The following is a 23995-nucleotide window of genomic DNA, read 5'->3' as shown; positions in this document are numbered from 1 at the left end:
ATCTTGAAGTGTAGTTTATGAATTGGAAATCTCATGAATAAAGATTTCTTCTCATAAGCCACAGTTGCATTTGTGGAGATAGGCTTAGAGGTCTTCCAGTCTGTCTCAGGATATTAGTGGGTGCAGGAGGTAAAAGAAGCTCTTGGAGGAAGCTTTCTGGAGGCAGACAGTATGATCTGTGATAACACATTCCCTTAGACTGATATGGTTTGCTGTTGACCAAACCTGTTGTTTACAACTCTGTCATTGTCACTTGGGAAGACAGTTCAGGGTTTCACCCACTAAACCAGATAGCATTTCAACCCTTCTGATGAAAATAGAAGAGTGACTTCATCAGGCAGTTGTGGAGAGCTTTTCATATCACAAGCAAAGAGCAAGGACTGGAAGACAAATGATAACAGTGAGCAGTCACAGAGTGTTGATAATTTATCCTTTTTTATGGGCCCATTGGTTGCCAGCGACATGGGAACTTCATGCCAGGTAGTCTACTTGTGATGATTGCTCCAGATCCTCCAAAAATTTATTCAGCTTAATTTATTCTTTCATTTTTTAAAATGGATTCTTTATCACAGTTAGATGACTTCACTTAGCACAGCATGACCAAGAGCAGATTTGGCACTACTGAAGAATTCTGGAAGCCTTTATGAATCAAGTACCTAAGGACTTGGCAGAAGTGGAGGTTTTATGGTTTGCTTAAGGGCAGTTAACAAGGGATATTCTTTTATGGCATTGGGATACATTCTTCTTGTATGAGGTACAAATTGGACACTGCATGCCAAGACAGGAAGGGTTATTTTTATACTCTGATTATCTGACGGTGCCATCTCCAGGAATGACATCATCATCACAGCTGTATTTGTTTCAGGTGCCTCTGCCCACCTTGTGTTTTAAAGCACCCCAGTCTAACAGGCAGGGATGTGCATACAGGATGAAACCTGGGTTGGCAGTTTCTTCCTCCACAGGATTACCTTTATGGGATTGTTCTACCCGTGTCCTGGCATGTAGGTGGTTGATATGAAGTCCCCTCAAGCTGGACCTACAGACATCCCCCTGGCAGTAGCTCCACACTGGTAAGAGAACAACTCATTTGTATCCATCTGGATCCAGGAGGGGGAGGCATCAGTTGCTTGCCTTTGGCAAGTTCAAAATCATTAATCCTAAAGAATATCTGGTAGATAGTGCTGAAGAAATGCTGGCTGCATTTATTAATTATTAAGAAAATGGAGCCTTGGCTATCTCATAAATACATTTTCCATCAAATAAAGTAAGATAAATCCCATGCCTCAGATCTGAACCGACCCGCAGTCATCTTCCTTTTCCAGTGTATTCCAGACAACTGTATTCTAGGCTGGCTCCAGCTGAATACTGGTTAAAGGTGTGAGACTGCAGCCCTTGTGGGGTGAAGGCACTGGGGCTTAAATTCCAGTGGACAAAATGACTTTTTCTGATGAAAAATTATTTAGATGGGAAATTTTCTATTATCTAAAAGAAAAGTGAATGTATTATATTGATTCAAAATTGAAAGTTCTGATAAATTGGGGAATTTGAAGGAGAGTTTGTGATATTACACTGGAGCCAGAGAAGGTAAAACTTAACTAATTTCTTTTTAAAGAGAATTTTTCATTTCCTGTTGAAGGAGAGAGATAAATTAGAAATTATTGTATTGAAAAACCACCTTTTTAGTGTACACAAACAAAGCCTTTATGGAAACCTATAAACATCCCTTGGTTAGTACACATTAATCAGTTATGCATTAGTGGTAATGAAGGCTAATTGATCTGGAGGTTTGTAAACTGTGTGCTGGCAGACTCCAGGCTGTTCTTTCTGGGTAAGGGTCTTCTGTGCTCCAGAGACACAAAATCTGGAAATAGTTTTTGTCCCCAAGTCAGCTTGCAAGAAGAGAGCTGGTGCACAAGTCTTGGCAGTTTTCTCAGAAGATTAGTGAAAACATGTTTCTTTTACAAGTGCTTTGCTCTCAAGGGATGGGCAATTTTGAGAGGGAAGCATTTCAGTCTGGATCCATAAGAGGGGACTGCAATGGTCATGGTCATGTGGTCCCCAGAACCCCTCTTGTGAGGTTTCCATGGTCTGATTTCAGCCAGTGAACTCCCCTGGTGCTGTTTTTGTGGTTCCTGCCAGTGCTGAGGCTTGGCAAAGAGCCTTGGCTACAGACTCTGTTTTCAAGTTACCAAGGATCCACACTCATGTCATGACTAGTTCTTGCTGAGGCCCTTCATTCTGGCAGTAGCTCAAGATCCCTACTAGGTTTTTCCCATGTTGTTTTTTTTCTTTTTTCTTTTAAATCTGTATATTTAACACTAGAGGTACTTTCTCCATGAATATGCATTATTTTTCTCACATACTTTCTGATGATTTCTCAAATCATAAAGGGTACCCACCTTATGTCAAGACTGAATGGGGAAATGCAGAAGCAGGCAAAACCCTCTGTGAGTTTTCCTAGTGCTAACATGTTAGGGAAAAAAGTGAGATCATACATTAATCCAGTTATGTCTTCAATTGCATTCAAGAGTGTAACAAATTTTGCTTTTTGTATTAAGCATTAGATAGTTGTATATGTATCTTAAGATAAATGTGGGCTTTTAACGTCTATCAGCCTTGCCATTACTAGATATAACATGTACATGGAATATATACAAACCAATTTAAAAACTCCAAGATTTAATATCCACTTACATTTGCCTGCTTAATTTGTATGTATGGCTATTACTTTTCTAAAAGCATTCCAGGAGTATTTGTAGGAGCACATACCAGTCAAAATTGGCTCAGAAAAACTAGATAGGGAATTTACGTGCATCTCCATTGCCTGGAAAATCTTGGCCCTAGTCTTTTAAGATACCATTCCTACAAATCCTGTGATCCATACTGAATAAGTATAATCTGGATGAGAAGAAGAAGAAGAAAGGTGTGCACCTATTAATATGCTGAAGCACGAGAATGTAATGAGTGGAACAAAAAGGAGTGGTTGATAATAAAGAGGTAGGGTTGGAGGCGGGGAATATTTATTATGTGAATTCAAGCTCTTATGAAAAAACTGGTTTAGCAACCAACCTTAACAACTTCAAAAGACAATTTTGAATAAAGGCAAGCTGGTAAAGGCAGACTCTAAAATGTTGAGCATAAGTGAAGCTCTTGTGGCAGTGGCTGTATTTCTTCTAATTACGCAGTTTTTAAAGTTGCAGCGAGTGCGGAGACGGTTTCCTCCTGGACCAGTCCCTCTCCCAGTCCTTGGGACACTGATACAGCTGAACTTTCAGTTTAATCGTGATCTTCTCATGCAGGTACTTATTTTCAGATACTCCTAATTGTCTAAAAGTCTTTGTGATTTCTCCTTTCTCATGTTGCTTGCTATGTGAAAACATTCCCAAAACCTCATTGCTGGTACTGTAACTGTTGACTGGCCACTGTGATATCACACTTTATTTGGTTCAGAACTGCTGGTTTGGTGTGCAAAATAAGAAAAAGATGTTGCAGTGTAAAGTAGTTTACCAAGCTAAGAAACCTGGTATTGGAGTTTCTGAATGTGTGAAGGTCATTCTGGTGTTTAAACCTACCCCTTTTAAACACTGATTTTCATGTGAAACTTGATATCTTTCTATCACCCCTTACCACTAAATTATACGAATTCATGTGAAAATTGATAAAATTTAGGATTAAATATCTTTAGGGATTATGTATCAGATTTGGAATTAGGGAAAAAATACTTTAAAAAAATTACTTTCACAGCATGGATTTGTAGCTTTCTGAGCACTGGCACTCTCTAGCTCAAGCAGTAAATATATTCTTCCCTGCACTCTGTGTGTATCAGCTTGTTTGTATTGACAGGATCAAAAACTGATGGGAGGAAAGAAGAAAGTCCAGTCTCTAAGCTAATTACTCCTCTGACAGTTCTGTGTTATTTTGTGCTACTTTACTTTTACAGATGATAGAAATCCTCTTGAAATAAATTAATAAATAGAAAATACCCTTTATGCCATGAATGATTGTGAACTGAGCCTTGGCTTATATACAGTAACAAAAGGTACTTAATGCTTCTTGACATAGGCATGTGGCTCTCAAAAGTGGAAATACACAGGTGTTTCCAACAGTGAATGTGGGAAAAGTCATTCATTCTTTCTCATTGATAATTGTAGTCTGGTGGGAAAGATGGAAAACATCACTCCACCTTAGGGCTGGTCCTGTAATCAGTGCAAGAACAGGTTCAGCCTCTGTTTGCAGTGTGTGGGATTTCATCTGTGCTTTCCTGGCTTCTTTCCCATCTCTAGCTGGCAAAAATTCATGGCAACATCTTCACTTTATGGTTTGGATGGGCCCCAGTGGTTATACTGAATGGATTTCAAGCAGTGAAGGATGGTATGACCACACACCCTGAAGATGTTTCTGGCAGGCTGGTGTCCCCTTTCTTCAGAGCAATGGCCAAAGGAAAAGGTGAGAATTTCCAGGCATAAATAGTGCATTTCACAGATTGCAGTATCTTTTGTAGCTTGTGACCACCTTCAGAGGTAGCACAGAGGTAGGGTTTGTCTGTGAGGAATGACTGCTGGGTGAACTGCAAGGTACAGAGAGGAAACAGCTTTTTGAGAGTCGCAGGAGGAAAATACTAGCAAGAGGAAAAGGATTCATAATATCTTCTATGGAATGCTCACTAGGGCAGATTCAGAGGTGATGAGATGAGGCAATGGTAAGTTGTGTTGCAGAGAAATGGAGGAAAAGCAGGACACAACCCAGTTCCTTGTCCTGGACAAACTGCCTCCCACTATGACATTTTTCCATGAAGAGTGAGTTTGACAGTGGGATCTTCTTCCCATTCCCTTCCTTTTGGGAATATTTTCCTGCTGGCACAGTTGCACCTAGAAATTCAGTGTGCTTCTGTTTCAGCCTTGCTGTAGGTTTCATACCACCAACCACACTAGAAATTTCCAAAGTCTATTACAAAGCCTAAATACTAAACTTTCCTGCCCTACAGACAGGATCTTTTCTCTCTGACTGTGGACTGTCTTCTGACTCTTTCCCATTTTCCCTTCATGAGAATCATCACCCTGATTCAGGTGAGCTTCAGGCATAGCAGAAAGTGTGAGACAAGCACTGCAAAGAGCACCTAGAGAAGCAGCTGAGATATCCTGAGATATTTGATTGTCTGGGATCAAACTTAATCCTGCAAATCATCTTACACCCAGCTGAGTTTGCCCATTTGAGCCTTACCAACATGATTACAGGTCACAGCTGTTCCTTGGTGCCTTTGTGTTCACAGGCAAGGCAACAGTTTAATTATGTTCTCTGGCTTAGTAAATCCTTTGATGTAGTCTTTGTCTATGATTAATATTAGCATGATAAGGAGCTCTTCCTTTAATGATGCAGGAATTATGTTGGCAACTGGTCACACCTGGAAGCAGCAGAGGAGGTTTGCTCTGAGGACTTTACGCAACCTTGGTCTGGGGAAGAGAGGTCTGGAGTACCGAGTGCAAGAAGAAGCTCACTACCTGGTAGACTTCTTTGCAAGTATGAAAGGTATTTCTGCAATAAATATCAATACATTTTTGCCATTATTCTGATGTCTTTAGTGTATGAACTTCTCTGTCCTGTCCTGAAACTGAGGGCAACTTTTGTTCCACAAGAGAATGTGCAGGGTCTGACACTGTCTGCGTGGAATGGAATGGACTGAAAATGCAAAGCCACCAGTCCATCTTGTGTTTTCAAGGAGACTATTCTTGCTCAAAATTATTTATAAAACTACTAAAATTGAGAAGAAAAACTGGAGCTCATTGATTATTTACATTATGGAGCACTCCAAGTGGAAAGGGATCTCTGAAGATGGTCTAACCTAACCCCTACTCATAGAAGGGTCAATCTGAGCAGGTTTCTTATGGCTGAGTTGTAAATATCTGCAGCAATAAGACTTCACCACCTCTCTGTGTAACCAGTTTCACTGTTCAGTGAGAGCTATAGTAAAAACATTTCTTGTGTTTTTGTAGAATTTAATGTATTTACATTTTTTCCTGTTGCCCCACTTGATACCACTAAGAAAAGTTTGGTTCTATGTTCTTTATATCCCTCCACCATGTATTTATACATATTTAGATAGCTCCCTATGTCTTCCCTTCTCCAGACTAAATAGTCCATCTCTCTCAGCCTCTCTCATGCCAGATGCTTCAATTCCTTAATTGTCCTTGTGGCCCTTTGCTCAACTTTTTCTAATACACTGATGTCCCTCATACTGGGGAGTCCAGAGCTGGACCCAGAACTTCAGCTGGGTCTTGCCAGTGCTGATCAGAGGGGAAGGATCACCTCCCTTGGCCTGCCACCACTTAATTTCCTAATGCAGCCCAGGATGACGTTGGTCTTTGCCTCAAGGGCACATTTTTGGCTCTTTTATGGTGCTGATGCATAGAGAGACAAAATCAATGCTGATGAATTAAGTCCTGTAATGCCATTTGCACACACTCTGTAAAGCACTGACTAGAATCTTGTCTTCATTACAAGATTCTACCCTGATCAACCCAGTTGGATCATGTGAGTAGGATTTCCCAATACTGATCATTATGCAAGGGCACAATAAATCAGGACATGCTGTGGCTAGTATTGTATAAATTAAAAATAATTAGATTGAGCCCAATCCCATGGTTTAGCAGCTAGGAGAGATTGAGATGTAACCATGTGTGCAAGGAAAAAACCCCAGAACAGTAAGTTACTAACCAGAATTGTGCCTTGGGTGTTGGGCAGTTGCATCAATACATACACAAATAGAGTTTTTTATGGCCGTATATTCCATAATCACAAAATAGTTTTCTTAGGATTAGGTTTCAAATAACTGCTTTAAAATTAGTTATTATACTGTTGACACAATTGGTTGAAAAGAGTTTACAACATTTTATCTTACTAGAGGTTGTATGTCTCTAGCAAGGTCAGGCAAAGCACAATAGCCTTGCATGCCTCTGTGCCCTTGCTGAATAAAGCTGCCTCTCTTCGTGCCCTTCTACCCCCAGGTTCCCTTTGTCCACAGTGTTCTCAGTCATTCCCATGCTTGAGACATACTCTGATTTTGCCAGAAAGCAAATTTGCATAGAATTTTTTTTCCTTTACCTCTAAATTTGCTCTGGGCTTACAGGATTGCAACATGGTTGTGAGGAATCAGTTTGATACTACAGTTTTGAAAAAATATTGCTGCTTCTCTGTGAAATGCAATGCCTTCTTGAGAGTTCTGTGGAGAACTCAGAGGATTCTCACATTTCACTAAAGCAGGAGACATTAACAGTGACATTTATTATTTATTATTATGGTTGCAGGGAAACCTGTGAATCCTGCTTTCCCTCTTGTCCATTCTGTCTCAAATGTAATTTGTGCTGTCGTGTTTGGACATCGTTTCTCCAGAGAGGATGAGGCCTTTCACGATCTGATCAAAGCTACAGAACATCTCTTCAAGTTTGGGGGCAGCTTTATTCATCATGTAAGTGAATGATCTGTTATATTTTTCTGAGCAAGACAGAGAGTGAGAAATGCAGATTCGAGAGCTATCAGGCAAAGTTTTAGAATTTGTGAGTGAGGCCCCATGCAGTTTTACTGGGCAGTGAACTCTCTCACAGTGGGATGGTGAAGCTCTACATGCCAGCCTTGGGCATTTGTGTTCATTCTCCTGTGCTGGGTTACTGTGATAGTTTGCCCCTAAATCTTTGTAATCGGGCACAGGTTCATGGACTGCTCCTGGGTCATGTTTGGTACTCGATTTCTCAACCCCTGCACACCACAGGTTCCTGTGTTGGACACCATGATTCCTAAATATTAAATGTCAGGTCTGAGAGTTTGACTCATGTGCCAAGTTAAGACACTATTTTTTATCCAGTTAACAGGGAGAGGAATGAGTCAAATACCAAAGTGTTTTTCCTGTGGCTACTTATCTCCATTTCTCCTGGAAGACACAGACTTGAAGACTTCCCAGAGAACTTCTACACCTTCACCCTGAGTGAGGAGCAGCTCCAGGCACAGGCAGCAGAAGGCAGGAAATGCTAAGACAGCAAATATAACTGCAAGCTTGGCAATCAAACAATCTGGGAGTCAATGATCCATCTGACACTAGAAGCTTACTTTGCAGAAAAGTAACTAAAAATTTCCTGGGAGTTCTGGTTCTGGTTCCCCTGCTGAAGTTGTCCCATACATCTTACGAGTACCTTTTTAATATAGAATACATTAACAATTCCCAGAATACAGATGTCTCCCCATATCCCATGGAACATTCTTCTCACTGAGTTATGCTCAAGTTCCCTCTTGCTTAGTTTAGCTTTGGTCCTGTAAGTTGAGTGTAGTGATGCCAGGTGACACCTGCTTTTAGGACGGAGAACATACCTCCCTTTCTTCTCTGCTTCCCATCCTGGCTTTGATTTGATTTAGTCCAGTGATTAAGATACTGTTGGGGAAATAAGAACAGGAGTTCAAACCATTCCAGAGGGATGGCCACCATCTCCACACCTCCCAGATGTGATGAGTACAAAATGTTATGCAAAAAAGTGGATATTGCTGCATCCACATCCCCGTTTCTTATGTGGATCTCATACTGACAGGGGGACAGTGTGGATTGGGCCCCTCCATAAATGGAGGAGGAGTTTTGGCAGGAACCCAGGAAGGTGGATGGACGCAGTTCCTGTCTTGAACAGACAGCTAAATTCCGTAGTGGGGGAGAGGGCAGACATTTGAGAGTAGGAATGCTTGTAATCTTGGCAACTTTATGTGATTAGTCAGACCACAGTTGTGTCTAAGGCTTCTGAACACATTTTGCAAATAAAAAACTACCAGAGATGGAGCTAACCAAAAAGGATATGAAGTTTCTAAGTGAATTTACCAAGGACTGGACAAGTACCTTTTTTTTTGTGATGAGGCAATCATTAATGGATAATTGGATGTCTGACAATAAGAACTGATTTCCCAAGAAGATACAAGTACAGTCTATCTAAATCAACCACACTCCAGTGAACACCTAATAGTGTGCTTTCTGTAGTGTGATTAAAACAGTACAAGAAGAGCTCAGCAAAATGAAGGCTGAGAAAGGATAAAAATTCTGCTGTTAAATAAACAATGGAATTATATTTTGAGCAGAAAAAGACCTATTAAGAGAACGTTGTATCTTGGAGATACAAGAATAGACAGATTACCCAGGCATAAATGTAGGCTGGAAACCAGAATTAACTTTCTAGCTATCAGAATAGGTCGAAATCAGCTATTTCTTAGGCCAGATTTTCCCAAATGGTAAAACAGAAGGAAAAAATAATCTAGTTGTGCCACCTAACCTTGTCTCTCTTTCTAGAGGAGAGTTCTCAAAATTGTCAGGTAGCTGTTCCTTAGGTTTTCTGGGTTTCAGATATTTGAAATTTCATGGAGGAACCTGGAGAAGTCAATTTGTAGAGAGTACTTTGGGGGTTACCCAGCCTGTAAAGCAGCCACCGGGAGCCAGTCCTTGCTTTGGCAAGCAACCTGGTGAGGAGTTTCCAACTTTTGCTTCTCCCTTCCCGGTATTCTCCACTGGAGGGCAGGAGCTCACTTTTAAAATGCCTGAATGCAGTTCACAGCAATTGAAGATCTGAATAACTGCATAGGTGAATACCATTCATTCTAGTTACAGTAATTCTAATTTGGCTTGTGATTGAGCTGAAACCCTGTGGAACGCTGAATCTTACCATCAAAACTGGAAATTACACAGTTTACTTTTCACAGCTTGAAAGACCAAGCACAGTCTTTGTCAGGATATTTTGCTGATGAGACCCTAATCCTAAGCTAACATGAACGTTACCTCTCTTTGTAGCAGGCCTCCCTAGTGCATTTTCTCATGATAGAGACTTTGCAGGACCTCTTGTGTGTCACTCCCACAGCTCTATGAAATCTTCCCCTGGCTGATGAGCCGCCTCCCTGGGCCTCACAAGAAGGCCTTGGCTTGTTATGATGTCCTGAGCAACTTTACACGGAGAGAGATCCGAATGCACACAGAGCGTGGGGCACCAGAGGAGCTGCAGGATTTCATTGACTTCTACCTGGATCACATTGAAAAAGTAAGTTTTTTTCTGCCCAATGATACAGTCATGGGGGAGTAGGTCAACATGGACCATTGAATCCTCACAACCAGTCTGAATCATCACAATCTCTTGCCCTTCTAGGTATGGTAATGTGACTCCAAATGTGATCTTCCTAAATCCTTTCTGATCATTGATATGCTACAGCACCTTGCAATCCTTTCCATTCAGTGTCCCTTTCACCACTCTCATGTGCTGGTAGCAGCAACAGAGGCAGCCACAACCTGTTGGGCTGCAGCACTCACCTACCTCCCCTGATAATTATTTATTGATCAATTCCCACATCAGCTGCTGTATTCTTATGTATAGTGTGGATGTCAGCCTAAATGGCTTCTAGCTCCTTGAATCCTCTTGTTTTAATTTTTTAGTATCAGCACAGTAACACACCTGGCCTTCCAAAGCATTTGACTGTTTCTAAAGCTTTTCATTGCTGTTCTAGGAATTTATGAGACTTGAACATCAGCGTACCAGAAATTGTTTCAGTGAGCTCTTCTGGGACTCTGCTGGGTGGAAATCATCCAAGTTTGTTTATTAAAAAAATTGAACTGTCTGTAATAGGTGAACAGGGGCAATAAAAAAAGATTAGATGGTATTACAGCAGGGAGAAGCATCTCTCCTTCTTTTCAATTGCTCCACTGGCAAGAGAAATGTTCAACACCCTTGAGCAAAACCTCTGTAAATATAGACAATGAATTCCCCCAAACCATAACCATGTTTATTTATAACTTCAGTGTATACATACACATCCTCACACTCCTAATTGAAAACTGTAAAACCCCAGAGCAGCTGTACATGAGTCATTGTGCCCTTGGGTGAAGAAACCTGAATGCCACAGGTTAAGAACTTTACTCAGCCCAGTGTTTACTGTCTGGCCACTGTATTGCTTGGTAGAACAACTGAGTGACGAACTGTGACATGAAGCCAATAATTGTTTGGTTTTTTTTTTAAAGAACAAAAGAACACAATTTCGCTTCGTGATTAAGAGTGGAAAAAACAAGGCTTTTCTGTTTGTGAAAGGTTAATTTTTGTGTTGATAGCCATCTGTGGTGTCTAATGTTCCTTAGCAGTCTTTCTATATCGTCCTATAAGGAGAAGACACTGCAGCTTGGAACCAGTTATGAAATCACATTTAATCCAATTCTGTTTTTTCTAACTTTCATGTATAAGCCTCTAACTTTTCTTGTCATTTGCAGTCCAAAGATGAACCCAGGTCAACATACAATGAAGACAACATGGTTTATTCTATAAACGACCTTTTCTTGGGTGGATCAGAGACATCAAGCACCACTTTGAACTGGGGCCTTCTCTATATGGTGGCAAATCCAGACATCCAAGGTGAATAGATAAGCCCATCACAGACATCTCCCATGCAATAGAAAAAATAATTTCCCTAACATTCTCATGGATCAGAGATTATTCCTAGATACTGATATGTGTCTAGTGGCACATGTACCATTTTGTACTTGTAGGTCTGCCCTAGGCAGCATTAGCAGATCCAGGGATTAAATTAACTCTGTGATGTATTTGAGTTTCTTGTAACAGAAATTATTCTAGTCAGGAGAGGAAACAGATGGCTCCTCTGTTACCTCTATGTGTATTTAAGAAATTTGCTTTTAAGTCTAGTTCTAAAATAACTACAAATCCCTTTAATAGAGCATTGAATGAAAACCAAAGGAAGAAACATGTCTTATGTTGGAAAACAGAAATCTCACAGTTAGGTTGCAGAATATGTGCAACTACCCAGAGGAGAACAGGATTTTAAATGGATGAAAGAGATGAAGATAAGAAAAACTTGGTCAATTTGTAGCTGTCAGACTAGAAATTCTACTTAATCTCATGTTATCACATGTTTTGTTATCGCTTACTCTAATTAAGGTTATGAAAGCACTGACTCACCTGTATAATTTTATTTAGCTAAATATTGCACATATTTGGGAAAGCAGAGCATGTGCAGAGTGATTCTTCCTGAGCTTCTTGAGAAATACATTGCATCAGGACTCTCAGAATGAGCTGACACCAGTATGTCTGTCCTCATTTAATTAATTGGTGCCTTCTTTTTGAACCCATTCATACTTTTCCTGTGTTGACATCCAGTGACAGTGTTCCACTCTGTACCATAAGGAGAAATTTGGCCTTTTGCCTCTTTCCTGAATCAGGAATAGAAATGTGTGTTTATATGATGCAGTGACTGATTACTTCAAACTACCTGGATTCTCAAGTTCTTCTGCAAGATAGTTCTTCATAGAAGAAAGTTAACTTAAAAATATTTTTGAATATACATTTTAAATTCTGTGAGGTGCTTAAATCTCTGTTGTCAGTTTAATGAAGGGCTGCTGGCAGTCACAGGGCACACTTGATGTGAATGGGCACAGACTGATCAATGCAGAATGGACTTCCCTGCATCTCACTGTTGCTCCAAAAAGCCTGAAAAAAGACAGGATCATTTATTAAAAATCTAAGGTATTTTTATTAGGTGTGTACTGCCTCTCCTGAAGTTTATATATCAAAGGTTTTATTTTTGTTAATGCCCCCAAGACTCCCATGCAATAAGTAATTTAATACATGCTGTTCTTGATTAAAAGGCAGATGCCAAACAATAGATCCATTTTTTAAAAATAGTAATTGGACCTTGTTCTAGTTGGCATTGCTTCACTTAACAGATGCCCTGTGTAAGAACAATGTCCTTTTAACAGGAATTAGGCTTTTAAGGCTCAGACTCACCTGGCATAAATTTCAGAGAGCTGTGAGCCTAATGTTCTAACAGGCTGCAGGTGTTTGAGGCACCTAGGCAAAAGAAAACCCGAAGAGAAATCTGTTATGTCTTGGATTTTTGGTAGTAAGGCAACATTTAGTTTTAAATTTTTGAGCAGCAAATGTCTTTTTTTAATCTATGATCAGATAACTTCAGACCCAGAAGCAGAGTTCTCATATGTTTAAGCTGTTGGAACATCCTGCTGCTTTATTTTTCTTCAGAAGAACTTACTTTTCTAAATTAATTGTGATGTTGTTCTCATAGTTCTATGTTGAAAATGTCTTTGAAAATGAAATCACTGAAAATACTTGATATGTTGTCCTGCCTGAAACGGAATATTTTCCACAGAGAAGGTGCAGAAGGAGCTGGATGCTGTTCTGGGTCCCTCCAAGGTAATCTGCTATGAGGATCGGAGAGAGCTGCCCTACACAAACGCTGTGATTCATGAGATCCAACGCTTCAGCAACATCATTTCAGTGGGCATGCCCAGGGTGTGTGTGAGGGACACAACCTTGCTTGGCTTTCCCCTCAGAAAGGTACAGACACAGCTTCTCAGTGGCTACAGACTTTTCCTGCATCATTAGAGCATGGTGTGGATTAAAATCTGTTTGTGCCAGGGCATTCTCCTCAACAGAAGGGGGGCTGGATGCCTTTGGGTCATGGTCTGAATGTCAACAAGGAACAGAATGAATGTTTTCCTCCTTTCAGGGCACCATAGTTCTTCCAAATATTGCTTCATCTTTGTATGACCCCGAGCAGTGGGAAACACCTCGACAGTTCAACCCTGGTCACTTCTTGGATAAGGATGGAAACTTTGTGGCCCAAGAAGCCTTTTTACCATTCTCCATAGGTAAGTGGGCTACAGCACAAACATCATCAGTTTGGATTGAGGCTGTGGAATGAAGATGTCTATTAAAAACCTACTGCTTGTCTATTCTAAACCTTCCTTTGGAAAACAAAAGTGCTTAAATCAACATGATTATTTTCAGTAACGTGTTCTACTGAACAAATAATAACATGGAAAATCAGAGGTGTCCTAACAAACACAGATATCTAACTTGCCCTATTTTTGGAAGAACATTCTCTGCTAATGATTGTGGCTATTGATTTCGGGCACTCATTTTGTAACAGACATATGTATGGAAAGCACTTTCAAGCAGTCCTCTTGATTCTTTATGCATTCAACACTAGAACATGACATCTCCCAGGAAAAGCAGGTCCTTATTCTTCATTTACATGGTGAATTAATTCCTTTAAAGTTGTCAGTCAAATGAAGATGAGGCTTTTGAGGTAATTGAAGGGAGCAGAAGGGTTACATGGATAAAATTCTTTGAAGCTGAAGATAAAATTCTTTGAAGGAAGAAATACATGAAGCTTTGTGTCCTTGCTTGCTCTAAGTCCAACAGAAGTTCTGGGCTTGGCAAAAATACCTTTGTACTGTGTGAGGATGAAAACAGTTGCTGTTGGGGTCAGGTTTGTTCACTCACTGTCCTCTCTTGCCTCTGCAGGGCACCGGGTGTGTTTGGGGGAGCACTTGGCCAGGACCGAGCTGTTCATTTTCTTTGCCAGCCTGCTGCGGGCGTTCACCTTCCGCCTCCCCGAGGGAGTGACCCGGGTCTGCACGGAGCCCGTCATGGGGGGCACTCTGCAGCCCCACCCCTACAGGCTCTGTGCCATCCCACGCTAGGCTGGACATGTGCACTGTGTCACAGAACCATCTATGAAATATCTTTCTGATTTTTCTGAACATGTCTCTTGAGACCATATAATGCTTTTTGTACTGGATTTGAATTTCTAGTTTAAAAGCCATCTTTTGTATACAGTACGTAATTTTATTTAGAACCTGTTACCTGCTCATGATCTTTTTTTTGTGGTAAAAATTGTTTTGATCTGTAGGACCCCATCATTCTCGGCCATAAAGGCATCTTGCAGTTGCTGTCTGGCTTGGCAAGGATAAATCTGAGAGCAAATGACAAAATTGACTGCCAGACTTCAAAAATTAATTCATTATTTCTGATAATGAATTAATTCATTATACTGTTTCCAAAAGCAAACTGGAAAAACATACCGGGAAAATTCTGCCTCTTGATGTCACTATCGTCAATAGCAACATTTCAGTCAACTTTTTGTTGATGGTCACTAATAAAAGATATGAAGGAAAAATTAACAACTGATTTTATTTATAGATGACTTACAGCTTACTGAGAATTTCTAGATTTGACGCAGCAGAATATGTGTAAGGCATCTTTAAACCTGGCAGAGAATACATGAGTCCAGCAGTGAAAAGGTGCAACTGAAACCTGGTGAAGAGGGAAGATACAGAGAGAAGATTTCTTTTGGGGCACACACTTTCAGCATTTTAAAAGTCTGACAAGTCAGTTTTTGGAAAGTCTTTTCCAGAAGGGCAACTATTTACTCCCATGCCTGACTCCTTTTAGGATCAGCAATGGGCAGCTGCTAAACCAGGTGCAAGGAACTTCCCAAGGGACAGTTTGGGTAAGGAACCTGCTTTGGTTTGAGATGATGGTAAACTGAAAAATGTTCATGGAAAATGCCAAAGATACTTTTTAAACCCCTCAGCAGCTCAGCTTCCTGAAGCCACAAAGGGTTGCCATATACACAAATACTAGTCAAATGCAATTAAAAAGACTATAATTAGTGGAAAAGAAAAAATTGGTTCCTAGTTAAGTATTTATATTGTTTGGGAAAGTCTTGTAAAGCATAAGTGAACTTGTCCTTCATTAATGTTCCTGTTTCTGTGAGAGAGAACAGGACAGCTGAACAGATGATCATCTGTTAAATCAGTTATCACTCCATATCAACTGCTGTGTGATTGAGATTGGTTTGGGCAGTTCACCATGAATCACAGTTTTAGATTTGTCTCATTATTTCTAATTCAATGGCTGATGGAACACAGCATCAAAATAGTAACCACTTGATATTTAGCTGTTATTAAATTAAATGGCAGGATAGCACTAGAGAAATATGGAAGATCACATCCTGACATTTTGCGTGACAGAAAACTGTGCCCTGGTAGAAACTGATGTCAAAGTCGGTGTGGATTTGCATGTGTGCATGGGGAGATAAGGAAAAGCTGAAATCACTGTGATTTGGGGATGTTGGAGCTGTCATTGCTGCTTAGAAATGATGTTGGAAACATCAGTAGCATTACAGCATTAACATCTCTGCTTTGTGATGCTGTCACCCCTGATGGCCACGTGCTTCCCCAGATATCCTTCCAAAAGGGAAGCTCATAAAGGAGCCTGGGAAGGAATCGTGGCCAGGAGAGCCCTATGCAGCTGGAGCAGGTTGAGTTGCCTGAACCCAAGGGAATGGCACAACCCAGAACAAGGGGGAGGAACCACTTGTGCAGGTGTGTGAGAGGAGACAAGCAGAGCACCCTGCACCTCATATTCGACAGGTTATTGGTGCCTGTCTGTGACAGGAACTGCTCATGGGTGGTTTCTATTCCATTGTGCAGAAATGTCCAAGGGATGAGAGCCCAGCACGTGAGCCATGGCAGCAGCAGGATGTCAGAGGGAGGCTCACAGCACCAAGATGGGAGAGCTGGGCTTTGCAGAGCCTTTGCATTTCTGTTCCTGACTGATCTTTTTTAGAAGTGAGTCACTTTAGCTCATCTTCAAATAAAGCCTGGTCTTTTTGAGCTTTTGAAAGCCTTTTCAAAGCCTGGCTGATGCTGCCACAGAAGGCCAATGAAGCTGAGAGCAGATTTGAGAAAAGCCCAGCTCCCACTTATGAAGTGCCAACCCTCTCAGCTTTGTCTGTGTGATGTCAGCTCCAATCAGGCTGCTGAGCTTTAAGGGGTGTCTTGGAGACACCTCCTCACACACACATCCTTCATTGCTCTCTCTTATATTCTTCACTGCTTCTATGTTGTTTCTCATGTCTTCCTCAGGCTCCATTTTTGTAGTGGTGCTTGCACCTGCTCAAGCATACAGGGGAAGATTTGGCTAAAAAGGAAAATACAGAAAATGTTCAGAGGCAAAGCTGAAGATTTTGGGTTCATGTAGCTCTTGGAGATGCTTAGAGCCTTGTGAATCTGTGATGCTCATCTGACAACCTTTTCACTTAAAGTTTATACACAAAGCAAAAAAAAGAGGTAAAGAAAAAATTTTGTATTTCTAGTAGTATAATGAAGAAAAAGGAAAATGGTGGTTTCTCAGAACAGCAGTATATCAAGAAGGCTCTCTGGCAGATGGAAAATTGATGGCTTTTTTGGCTTTTATTGTCAATGAAAATGGCCAATGCATTCAACACCACTGGTGTTCAGGGAAGATTTCTGTCAAGGCTAGGAAGGAGAAGTTAGAAAATAGCTAGATAAACATGATATTTTCAAATTGGCTGAGCTGATTCATCCCAGGGCACTTAGAGGAACAGTATCAACCTCAGAGCTATTAGCAATTATCTATGAAAACCTGTGGAGGATGGGAAAAGGTCAAATATTTCCTTGTCTTCAGAAGGTAAGAGAAGTTGCAGTGCTATAAATCAGCCAGCCTGATTGCATTTCTCAGAATATCCTACAAATAATCAGATTGTAAGCACTGGAAGGAAAGCAGAGTCAGTACTCACCAAATAATGTCAAAGTTACTTAGTTCTGTTTGATGACATTGCTAGAGGTCTGTTTTCAAGAGAGAAGCTGTTAATGTCATTTAATGATCTTTAATGTGGCTTTGACACTATCTCACAAACTTTGTGGAAATGTGGGCTATCTGAAGTTTGATAAAACTTGATGGAAAAGTCAGGAAATGCATATGAATAGCACCATGTCAAACTGGAAGGATGCACTGAATGGGATTCTGTCCTGCATCTAGTACCATTCAATTTTTACTTGAGGACCTTGATAGTCAGTAAAAGCACCAGACCTGGGTAAGGCCTAATTTCTTGATGCCACCAGGTGCAAACTGATGTCTGCAGCAAGGTAAGAAAGAGGTATTCCCAAACTTGTCTAAATTCAAAGAAACTTAAATGTAGGACAGTTTTATTTGGAATTATTGCCTTTGTGAAAGTGTGAAGGTGCCATAACATGGATAGTTCTCCTTAGTAGTTTTAGTGTCTGAAGAGGTGAGAGTGACTGTACTCCAGCATCTCTCATCATTCCCTCCTTCCTCTCTTCCTGGAGTTACAATTTTCCCTGGGAAATTTCTCTGGGATTTTTTTTCTTGATCATTATGGTTTCCACAGAGCAGTAAGCTGCAGCAGAAGGATACACTTTAGTTTTGCAGTGACTCAAAATGCCTCTAAAAGCTATAGAAGTCAAACTCAAGTTTGCTGTCCTAAACCAAAGTATTTTCTTTGGATATTCTTGAATAAAAAATTTAGTGGAAAAAATAGGAAGTTTTCATTAGGAATTTCTGAGACAGGCTATTTTAAACTGTATTAAAATATTTAAATAATTAGACTAAAAATGCCAATGAGCTGTGTTTATTTGAAGTAATATTTCCGCTGAGTTTGGGATATCTTTTGCTTAGTGAAAAGTTTATGAGCTCCTCCTAATATCTGCAAAGAAATCACAGCCTGTGCTATTTTTAGCCAAACACTCCAGGAAATTTTATTTGCTGTACTGCAGTGTGAGATTCTAATGTTAAAGGAATAACAATAACAAAATTGCAGCCCTTTCCCCAAACAGTTTATGAGATACAGCAGATGAGACTAGAGATGAGCTAGTAATATTAATATGTTCTGTGGTCAGCTGATGAGATGATGCTATTCTACAAAGCTGCGTTTTAAGGAGCATTACAGAGAAAATGAAGAAAAACAATTGGAGTGTTTTATATTATATTCTTTTTTAAGTAACTTTTTTTAGCACTTTTAAAAAGTGTTCTTATATCAGTGCTGCAGTCACATGAACATTGGCTCTGCCTTGTAAGTTCAGGTTGGACTGACAACTACAAACTGTGGGTGACTCTGGTTTCTCAGCTTCCTTTAGCCTGCTTCTGGGTAGCTTTGGGAAGGGACAGATGTCACCACCCACCCCTAATACTGAGAGCATCAGTAGTTTCAGCACTCACAGGCAACAACCAAATCCTAGAGAAATGCTGGCCATTGTGGGACCTACAGGCTGAGGGACATGGGATTTCAGGCTTGCCACTCTGACATCATTGTGGCATTGGCCTGTCCTGGCAGAAGTGGGCACTGCTCTGTGGGAGCTCCCTGGTTAGGGATCTCTCCTGTCTGGGGATCTCTCCGTTGAGGGATGTCCCCAACTTGGGGAACTCCCTGCTTTGGGGATGTCCCCAATTTGGGGATCTCCCCGGTTTGGGGATCGAGTCCTGCCCTGTGAGTTGGGGGCGATGCTGCAGCTCAGGGAAGCTGTCTGTCCTCATGCAGAACACCAGGAGCTGCCAGGGAGCGTGCTGGCTAATTCGGGTGGATCAAGCAGAATTGCTCAGCACAGAGATCCCGTGTGGGTGTTTCAGCAGCTCCAGGCGCCAGGCAGAGGGCAGCAGAGGCTGTGAGCTGGGAGAGGAGCTGCCCTTCCACACACCCGGGTTCCCAGGGCATGCTGGAGCCCATCGTGCCTTCATCTGCCGACAGCATGGGACTGGTTGAGCGTGAGATTGAAATGCTACAATACAGTGGCCTTAGAAGATTTCTTGGACCTTTTGGGAGAGCACAGTGTCTCTGTGCAGTGTGGTTTTTGGATTACATGGATATTATTCACCATGACTGTGCTCTTCTGCTTTCTGATCAAGATAAAAAGTTCCTAATTTTCTCTGTACTCCAATCTCTCCCACAAAAGGGAACGCAGTACACCAGGGAAGCTCCCAAATTTCTGTGTGTCTTGCACTAACTTTCATTTTTTCCAGGTGAGATAGTGGCATTTCACCAGGCCCAGACATTGGAAAAACAAAGTAATTATACAGTTTGAAATGTGGGAATCGCATCCACGAGGCTTAGAGGGAGAATATTGATTTCATTTGCTCTGCTTCTCTCCTTTCCTTTCTGTTAAGTACTGCCAAGAGAAAACTTTGAGATAATTAAAACAAACAAACAAATAACCCCATACCAACATTTCCCCCCTGCCCCAAAAAAAAAAAAAAAAAAAAAAAGACAAAGCAAAAACCAGGAAATATTGAACAAACAATTATGGCTATTCTCCATCAATTTTAGCTCTTTGTTGGTCTTTATCCAGGTTGAGCTTCTGCAGTAGGGGAGTCAATTAGGAATAAAATTGTCTTTTATATTTATGATGTGTTTGACAGGATGCGTTACACAGAGCTGACCAAAGTGATTCTCCTTGAATGCCATCCTCTGATCAAAGAAAGCCCTGTACTCCAAGAATCTGAGCAGTACAAAATGTCTCCCTACTTTTGTCTAATTATAGAGTTATGGATTTGTTTAGGTTGGAAAAGACCAGACCTCATAGACTATTGAGTCCAACCATAACCAGAGCACTGCCAAGTCCACCAGTAAACCATGTGCCAAGTGCCAAATCTACACATCTTTTAACTACCTCCAGGCATGATGACTCCACCACTTCCCTGAGCAGCCTGTGCCAGGACTTGCAATCTTTGAGTGCAGAAATTTTTCCTAATGTCCAATTTAAAACATCCCTGGCATAACCTGAGGCCATTTGCTCCTGTCCTGCCACTTGTTCCTTGGGAGAAGAGGCCAATCCCCACCTGGCTACACCCTCCTTTCAGGGAGTTGTAGAGAGGGAGAAGGTCCCTACTGTCCCTCCTTTTCTCCAGGCTGAATAATCCCAGCTCCCTCAGCTGCTCCTCCTCCTCAGATTTGTGCTACAGACAGGTCACCAGCTCCATTTCCCTTCTCTGGACACAGTCCAGCACCTCAATGTCTTTCTTGACAATTGTACAAGAAGTTCTGCAGCCTCCGAGGGCACTTCTTTTATTCTCTGTCTCCAGGTCCAGAACTGTGACCCTGTGCTGTCCCATGTGTGTTTGACATCCCCACTCTCTTCCATAAATCCTCACTCCAGCTGTCACCCATAACCAGAGGATGCAGAGAAGCTGACAGGGACAATATGTAAAAGTGATGGATGTTTAGGAGGATACAGATTGTTTTCTGTGGTAGAAGATGGCTTTCCTGGTTTATGTGAGAAACTCAGAGGTTTCTCTCACGAATATTAGTGCAAGGAATAAAATTTCGTGCAGCATAATATCTACAGGAGGAATAACAGTTTTGACCTCAGGTGGTATTTCTCAATCTCTTTTATCACAACATTCATGAAATATTTTTTGGAGAAAAAGACCTTTCTGGACATTGCTACTGTATTGCACAAGTAATAATATCATAATGATCAATAAAAATTAGGTAATTTCTTCATATCTTTTTGTTGCTTAATTTTGGGGATGTGTCTAGGTACTGGAGTAATTTCATGTGCAATCAGTTGGGAAACTTGTGTCTAAAGGCCTGCATTGGCTTTGCCAGTACCAACTGCTAATCCCTAGGTACTGTATAACAAATTAATATGCAGTCACTGCCACCCAGCTTGCCCTTTGATCCATAAGTAATTGCCAAATGCTGAAAGCTGCTGAGTGTGCTTGCCATCTTTCCTGAAAGTCACACGAGCAGAGTTGCCATAGGTGCTGGAAGTTATTTCCTGCAGGCAGGCCCTGGATGGCAGAGCTGTGAGCAGCATCGTCCCAGTGCTTTCTTCCATAGCAGACTCAGATAAATGTGGAGGGGCACTGGTTACATGTGTCACTCCCTCCCTCAGGGAACTGGTAGAAAAGCAACAAAGAACCAGCAGAGAGGCAGATGTTGAGACATGGCAGATTAATGGGGCCTATCAGGGCACAGTCCCAGCTTTAAGTTCAATTTGGAAGGGAATTTCTTGCCACACACAGTGTGTAACTGTAAATCCCCTTGTTCCCTTCATAGTAGCACTACTGCAGTGCAAGTCCCCACCATTCAGCTTTCCTTGGAAATGAGGAGAAAAAGCTTCCCTGGACAGGGAAGAAAGGCATGAATCAGACTTCTGGCCCCTGCACTTCATGCATGGCTAATTGTCACTCTGGCACTTTAATAAAACAGATGTTCTCTGTTAGCAGCTTAATGCAATTAGTGTAATACTTCAAAGGGCTGCTGCCCCTGCTACGTGCTGGAGATTGAGGAGTGTGTGATGGAGGGTTATTGATCTTCTGGGCTGCTGCTTGGGCTTTCTGTCCCACTCAGGCAATAGAAAATCAAATACAGAAATGTCCCCTAAATCTTTCTCCAAAGTATTTTTGGATGCTTATTTAGGTTGCTAAATCAACCTCTCAAATCTAAATTGTCACAGAAAAGAGCTCTGCCTGAGAAAAAGCCTGTGAGGAATGATGGTGTAATTGAAGGCTGAGCTGCCAGTCACAGTTTTGGCCAGAGGATGTGTTACCTCCTCTGGGTTATGAGCCATCCTGACCCTCCATAATGGCCATGTGGCTGCTTCTATTTCAGTCTTCCCTTGGTTCTGCCTCATGGTAACTACATTGAGGGAATCCCCAGAACTGATACTTTCAGATGAGAATGAGACTATTGTGTGAAATTTTAAGACTGTGGAATGACTACATGATGCTTCATTTAGATATCCTTGGGGTGAAAAACATGGGCAGCCAGCTACTGGTCTTGCTTTAACTTTGCCTTGACCAGTTCCTGACCTATGTTCAGCATTAGATTTCAGTATTTTCTCAGCCATTTTCTCTTTGATTACGGCTCCCCTGGATTTGGAATTTGATGTATTTTTTGTGACAAACTATGTTATGACACACACTTCTGGGTGCTTAGGTTCTGTAGTTCTGTCAGATTTTGTAGGAGTTCTCTCATGAAGTTTGTTTATTTAGGCTGACTTCAAAGTGTTCTGTCATCACTGTCCTGTCATTGTGGTTTTCCTTTTCTTGGCAGTCACCAGTTGTGCTGTGAGGAAACCGTTCATAGAGATTAAGATGAGAAACTGTTTCAGTTCATAATATCAACATTGCATTTTACAGTTTTTTGCCATATTTTTGCTGGTGTTTCTCTCAAACATTTCTGAAAAGATGGTATTTGTGGACTTTGAACTTCTAGTTTTACCCCCACAGGCCTGTACATCCTCCCTTATTCACTAGCAGCAGTAATACTGCGCTGTTGCCCTACAAAAAAGCTCCTAATGTAAAAATATTGGTTTCAGCCTCTTTTTGTGAAAACAGAAATCAGTTTTTTATGTCAGGCTTCAAAATATATCCTCTAACATCTTTTTACTGTCTTTTCCTGTTGATTTTCTTAACCTTTGGAGGGATTTTGTTTGCATCCTCAAGCTTGTTATGCAGAAATTATGAAGATGATCCCAGGGACTTTGCATTTTCCAGCGTTATGAAAAACTCATACAGCTATTTCTTACACAGAGCTATCCTGCAGTTCCCAGTAATCTACCCAGAGAACACCAAGTTACTCTTACTCTTTGTCACTCTCTGTGACAAAAGGTCTTGCAACAATGAGGACATGGGGTGCCAGTCTCATTTCTGTTGCTTTTCTCATTTTTATTTTGGATATTAACATCAATTACATAATTTTTTCCCACTCTTTGTGCCACCTGAATTGCAGCCTTAATGCTCCCATGTTTTAGGCTCATTCCACCTTGGGAATTTTGCAAGTTCCTGAAGACAACTGTGGGCAAAGATTTAAAAAGCATAGCAATGTATTGTGCAATTTCCACTTCTAAATGTTATTTATTTGAAGCCTCGCTCAAGGCACTTGAGTGCTTTTCTGTGCCCAGTGTATGAACAGCTCCTGTGCTTCAGAGATCCCAATTCCGATGTGACATTCCCTCTTGGCAAACGCGTTACAGTTTATTCCTCATATTGAAATATTGATGTCCCAGAGCTGAAATTAAACCTTTGCTTGCTCAAGTGTTTCAGGACCATGCTTGTTTGATTGTTGCATTACCTGCATAGCTTTCTTTTGCAAGCATTTTAAGCATTGCAAGCTAATCTTCCTGAGACTTGCTTCACACAGTGCTATTAAGTCCACTAAAAATCTTAACTTTGGCTTCCTGATAACTCTCATTAAAACTTGCTGGTTTTGCTCTGCATTCATGTCTTTGGACTGCCCTTTTTTCAGCTTACCACCTTTAAGGTAAGCTGAGTTTTCTGCCAAAAATACAAACCCAGCAAATATTGCTGATGGTCTGTCCAGAAGAGGATGCAGCAGACTGGAACAGGTCCATGTGAACACA

General features: G+C 41.1%; 1 protein-coding gene across 2 annotated transcripts; it reads left to right on the top strand.

Annotated features, from left to right (window-relative positions):
• The first annotated feature begins 41 nt into the window (after window positions 1-41).
• Window positions 42-14968, top strand: LOC139595034 (cytochrome P450 2J4-like). 2 transcript variants are annotated; one of them, XM_071437879.1, is made up of 10 exons: window positions 42-1070; window positions 3195-3299; window positions 4284-4446; window positions 5377-5526; window positions 7302-7462; window positions 9873-10049; window positions 11264-11405; window positions 13171-13358; window positions 13531-13672; window positions 14331-14968. In XM_071437879.1, exons 2-10 carry the CDS (start codon window positions 3294-3296, stop codon window positions 14507-14509), a joined length of 1308 nt encoding a protein of 435 aa, XP_071293980.1. In that variant the 5' UTR covers window positions 42-1070; window positions 3195-3293; the 3' UTR covers window positions 14510-14968. The 2 variants fall into 2 exon arrangements, with proteins under 2 accessions (XP_071293980.1, XP_071293979.1); XM_071437878.1 differs by lacking the exon at window positions 42-1070 and having other exon boundaries at window positions 3129-3299.
• The last annotated feature ends 9027 nt before the right edge of the window (window positions 14969-23995 follow it).

Source organism: Agelaius tricolor, unplaced genomic scaffold (genome assembly GCF_023055355.1).
Source record: "Agelaius tricolor isolate 1412-34295 unplaced genomic scaffold, bAgeTri1.0.p SCAF_12, whole genome shotgun sequence".
Classification (NCBI taxonomy): domain Eukaryota; kingdom Metazoa; phylum Chordata; class Aves; order Passeriformes; family Icteridae; genus Agelaius; species Agelaius tricolor.
This window is presented reverse-complemented; position numbering and strand designations above follow the sequence as displayed.